This window comes from Hibiscus syriacus, unplaced genomic scaffold, assembly GCF_006381635.1.
Source record: "Hibiscus syriacus cultivar Baekdansim isolate YM2019G1 unplaced genomic scaffold, ASM638163v2 tig00003041_pilon, whole genome shotgun sequence".
In the NCBI taxonomy this organism is placed as follows: Eukaryota; Viridiplantae; Streptophyta; class Magnoliopsida; order Malvales; family Malvaceae; genus Hibiscus; species Hibiscus syriacus.
The window spans coordinates 1,674,907-1,680,845 of NW_024061960.1; the positions used below are offsets into that span (position 1 = coordinate 1,674,907).

The 5,939-nt window shown below is 29.3% G+C and overlaps 1 protein-coding gene across 1 annotated transcript; it reads right to left on the bottom strand.

The window, feature by feature from the left end:
- Positions 1–3,953: 3,953 nt before the first annotated feature.
- On the bottom strand, positions 3,954–4,283 carry LOC120167820. Its single transcript, XM_039176718.1, has one exon. It carries the CDS (start codon positions 4,281–4,283, stop codon positions 3,954–3,956), a length of 330 nt encoding a protein of 109 aa, XP_039032649.1.
- Positions 4,284–5,939: the final 1,656 nt, after the last annotated feature.

Consider the following 5,939-nt stretch of genomic DNA (forward strand, 5'->3'; position numbering starts at 1 on the left):
CTTGATAGGCTTTTTACTAGGGCGAGCTCTTGCAGATGGGCTTGAATATTGAAAATGATATATGTGTGATATGTGGTAATGAGGCGAAGACCAGGGATCACTTATTTTTGGTTGTGATTGGGGGGGTGTTCTGGCTTTGTGTGGTCCTTCACGCAGAGTTAGTTGCTGGGAGAGGGAGTTTGCTTGGGCACTTTTTCATTTTAAAGGGAAATCCCTTCTCACAATGATTCTCAAAATTGCTTGGGCTTGTCCCTTTTACAACATATGGAAGGAGAGGAATTATAGACACTTCGGGGTTAAGGCTCGCTCGATGAATGTTGTATTGCAGGACATTAATGAGGTGGTTCAGGTTCGTGTTAGGGGATGGAGTATTAATAGGGTTGACTCTGTTAATGCTTGCCTTTGTGATAAATGGGGTATTTCTTAAGTGTTTGTTGTTGTCTATTTTGCTGTTTAACTTTAGGTTGCTGATGATATTGTGATTTAAGTAGTAGTTGTCTTCTTTTACTTGGGTAATAAAAAAGAATTATAAAAAAATCATCAAAATAAGGAATATTTAAAAAAAAGAAAAAAAAATTAGTGACTAATCATTAAATCCCAAACCGTGGTTGATTGTAAATGCCATGTGTATTCTAAACTATCATATTAATTATTCAACTGTTAGGATATTTTCATTTAAATCGTTAGAAAATTAATATTTTTTATCATAAAAGTTGTTTGAACTAATTTTAAGTTTAAATTCAAAAGCAATTATTTAATTTAATATTTTATGCAAATTTATATTATTATAAACAAAAAAATTATGAATTTGATTATGATTTATATGTATATTTAGATTTAGATTTCTAGTGTCTTTAATTTTTTTTAAACATTTAATGATATTATGATTTAATTTAAAAGGAAGTCGATGATTCTAGGCTAGACTTACGGAGTTTTGAGTATTTTTCAATGAAATTGATATTGGATAAAGCATTCAAGAGGCCTCAAAGGAGTGAATTGAAAATTTCAGGGTCCAATGATCATTGGTATTGGTGACGGAGACTTACAATGACCGATGAAGATGATGAGTGGTACTCATTACTGGAGGACTTTGAATTTATTTAGATATTAAATTGATATTTATCTAAAGTTCAAGCTAAAATTAATATTTTAGCTAAAATTAATATTTTAGCTAAAATTTAAAAATTAAATTAATATTTTATTTAAAAGTCAATGGTAAAATTAAATCTTTTATTATGTGTTATGTCATCAAAATAATGACATTTTAAGATCAAGTGATAAAAATATTATAAATTAAAAATATTAATAATCAAAATATTATTCTTTAATATATAATAAAAAAATGAAAGTGACTATCTATTAAGTAACCCAAAAATGGTAAATTTAGATTGATAATGTGATGGAAAAATTATCATCTAGAGTTGGAGAAATTATTTTCTGAAGTAATTGTTATAGTGTATGTTGAAAAATGTTTGGACAATACGACGTCTTCAAGTGACGCTCAAATGACACGACATCTTCTCGTAGCTGCATGCATGTTCAAAAGTTTCTTGCATGGTCATCTTCCTCTGCGTTGTCTGAACCATATTGAAGATGCCCCGTAAGTCATGCACCTTCATGAAGATGTCTTCTATTCCATATGTCTTCCATATATTATTGTTCAAAATATCTTACTTGAGAAAAATAATTATGGGGTGCGGAAGAAAAAGATTTCTCACCTCATTGTCTCGACAAAATTGCCCTAAAAAATAATTTTGTTTAAACATGTTGTTGTGCGAATTAAACATTGGCTTGTGGGTGACGAATATTTATATGATATTGGTCCAATCTCTATATGATATTAAGGTATGCAAGGCAAGTCACATTCAACTTTAAACAAATGATGGGGTTTTAAACATTGTCTTGTAGGTGAAGAATATTGATAATTAATTTTGTTGGTTGAGGATAACTATTCTAAAAAAATCTCTGGATTTGAGAATTTATGCATTAAAAATCGTAAAAAATAATATTATCCCTTATCAGGCATTAGGCTTAATAGCCTATTACCATAGATATTGGCAAATTGGATAAGAGAAAAGGATCCACCACCCCACTGTTCAACTCTCTACTGCCCTACAATTCCTCCATCACGTTTTCTTTTGCGTAAAGGACAGTGATACGTGGATTATTTATAAAACGTAAATAAATGAAAATTTGGAAGACGTAAATGTTTGATCCGTTTACAGCAATTAATTAACCCCATAAGAAATCTAATCCTACTTGTCACAATTTCCTCACTGGGTTTGCTTAGTTTTGAAAATGTTAATCAATTATATATATTTCGTTCAATGTAACATCAGATTAAGAAAAATACCTTGAATATTTAAGAGTTTGTTTGTTTTACGGAAAATAAATTTTGAAAAATAAATTCCGTAAAATAATTATATTTCCTAAAAAAAATTATGAAACTCATTTTACAGTGTTTAGGTGATACATGTAAATCATTTTTCATTGGTTGACAAATTTTTATAAATTATATTAATTAATTATTAAAATAAGAATATTATTTTATTAATTATATTAATTACTTATTAAAATAAGAATAAAATTATAATATTAAAATAAAAACATTATATTATATTCTAAAAAATGTTAATAAATATATTTTATATATTTAATAATTTAATAATAATATTTTATGAAATTAATAAATAAAAATAATTTTATTAATAATTTATTATATATTATTAAAATAAAAATATAATATCATATATTATTATAGTATGATTTAATATATTATTATAATACTAAAAATATAATATTATATTATTAAAATTATTATTAATTTATTTTAAATATTAATATTTTTATTAAAATGGTACTAAAATAATATAATAATATTAAATATATAGAACAATGTCATTTTGAATATTTATGCATTGAAGTGAAAATTTCAGAAAATAACTTATGGAAATTCAATCTGTAAGTCATTTTTTAGAAAATGTATAGGACATTCTATTGACCAAGAAAATAAATCATGTTGATCATTTGTTTCCCACCAACTAAACACTGAAAAATACGGAAAACGTTTTCTAAAAAACCAATTACAAGACAATAAACAGACCCTAATATTCTTCGAGTAGCTATGATCTATTGACGTGATCTACAGTAGACTTATGTGACCTATTAGAGTAAAATCTACCGCCAGCTAATCAAATCCACTTAAGGTATTAGTCTACAGATAATTATCATGATGATTCTATACCTATATCAATACTAAGACAGAACGTTTAGGTTTGAACGTGTTAAAGCATGGTGGTAAGTAGTTTTGGCTTGAAGAGGTATGTTCTTTTTGGTTTTGCGGTTTCTGTAACACTTTGTATGTCTTTCTATTGTTTGTGTTTATTTAGGTGTGTAGCGCGATCTCTGTTTTGTATTTAATCACTTAGTTGTCTGTAGTCTTTTTCTTCAAATAGATTTAAGGAGGTTTTTAACAAGACACAATTTTTAAATTTAAATATTTTTAATAAATTACTTTAATGAGCGAAAAATACTAAGAGGGAAGGATTTGGAATCACCTCACCTTTATTCATTTTTCTTTTACCTCCTTAAGAAGAAAAAAAACTATGATACCAGTCAAAGATTAGTCTCTCATTCAAAGTGTGAAAGATAACCTCACAAAACGTAATAACAAAATCTTTTGTTTCCAGGTGAATAAAATTGCCGATGATGAAAATTCCAAAGAAAATACTGTCAGTATCCAACAACGAAGAAAATGAATAAAGTAATTAATCACATAGAGTACTGGAACCCAATTTCCACGTATTAAAAAGGCTTTGAGCCATGAACTTATCTCCTATTACAAAACAAAGAAGAAAAGAAATATAAAACAGACTAGAACCCAGTCTGCAAGAGTGTAATTCATCTTCTGTTAACTCCTCTTCAAAGTGTCCATATAATATGATACAAGTCTATTAATTTGAACAAGAAACTATGCGAATAACAAGGCCGGGGAAAACATCGTCGGGATCATTGATGTGAGGGTTTCGCTCGACGATGAAAGGGTCGCCGCACTTGTCGCTGATCGTGTGAAGGGTCTCCCCTTCTCCGACCACATAGATTTCATCACAGGGTCGGTTCAGTAGCTGTCTCCCTTTCACATCTGCAGCTTCATAGTTTGCCCAGATGGAACCCATAAATATTAAGGCCAACAAGGCTACAGTACAGTACCACGAGACTGCTTCGACTAGTCCCCAAGGTTTCTTCATGCTATTGGTTTTGGTTGAAGAAGAAGACGACACCATAAAAAGTAAGCAACCAGAGATGAATTATTTGTTTTGAATGTGGATGGAACTGAGGGAATAATGGAGGAATACAATTAGAACAAAACCATATAAGTGTTTTTTTCCAAAAGCTACTTGTATAGATGCTTTAGGTTGGTAGGATGTCGAGGTCAATAGATATGATAAATCATTTAAAATAAATATTATTATTAAAATTATATATTTTAAGAAAACCCAAAAAAAAATCTCAAAACTTTAAAATTCATAATTCAATCCTATGCCCACACCGGCTACCATCGTTATCCAAAACCCCTATTACTGTCGTCGGCCATCACCAGTTGCCGTCACCAAATGGCCACCTACCCAGAACCCTTGCCAGCAGTGTCGCCTAACCAAATTCTCAATAATCCCAGCTGTAACCAAAAACCCTTCATACAAATCAAGCCTAGAAATCAAATTTCAGCAATGAAAATTCAAGAACCAATTGGCTTTCATTGTCAAAGATATTTTAAAATCGTAGTTGAGAACATGCTTTTAAAAAAATTATAGTTGAGAATAAATTCCCTTTATACAAGTTTCAGCGATACAGAGATGAAACCCATAAATCAAATTGTCGCTATTTTTTAGTGATACAGAGATGAAGAGGTAATCTTTGGGTAATTTTCAGCGATTCAGAGATGAAGAAAATGGAAGAAAAATGGTGAAACAACACTCATTAGCAGTGACCAAAGTAGAAGAAAAATCACAACGTGGTGTTTTAAGTGGTGGGTTTTTTTTATCGTGGTTTATTATTGCGGCAAAAACAGAAGAGACGACAGTGTTTTGACCTCCGGTGACTCAACGATAAACGTGACATCAAGGGCGATGACGGCCGATAAGGAAGATGTCAAGGGCAGCGGCAGTAGCCGTGGCTGGCAAGTGGTAAGAGATATGGTAAGATTAGGGTTAGAGATTTTAGGGTATTTGTATAGATTTGAGTTCTTTTTATGATTTTAGAGATTAAGATTTTTTTAAAATATAATAATATTTTTAATTAAAAAATATAAGCTTTGAAAAACAGAGGAGACGATAATATTTCGACTTCCAGTGACCCGATAAGCGCGACGTTAAAGGCGACGACAATTGTTAATGGAGATGCCAAGGATATGGTAAGATTAGGGTTAGAGATTTTAGGGTTAATTTTTAGGGATTTGAGTTTTTTTTTATAATTTTAGAGGAATTGTGGTTATTTAAATATAATAATATTTTTTAAATAAAATTTTTAAAATTATATAAATACGAAACGTGTCATCTAACGAATTTTTTTAACAGCTGTTACAACCAAGACACTTAAAATGATAACGTTCATAACGTTAGGCCCCTGGATTGGTCGAAAAAAATGTTTAGACACCTAAATAAGAAAAGATATATAGTTTGAATACTTTTTTGTATTAAGCCCTATAAAATTAGGAAAATGATAAAATTATATTAAAAAAAGTGATTGATCGATTTGTTTTGATATATGTAAAAGAATTATATGCATAAGGATCAAAAAAGAAATATAAATTTTTTAATTTTTTAATTTTTTTAATACGACATTTTTTAATGGTACAATTTTAAAATTCAAAAGAAACAAATTTAATGAGATGAACATGTATGAGTTTAAAAAATAATTATAAAATAAAATTAATATTATCT

Bases quoted from the DNA above. Each gene is read 5' to 3' on its own strand.
- LOC120167820 (XM_039176718.1), bottom strand. From the start codon at position 4,283: ATGGTGTCGTCTTCTTCTTCAACCAAAACCAATAGCATGAAGAAACCT.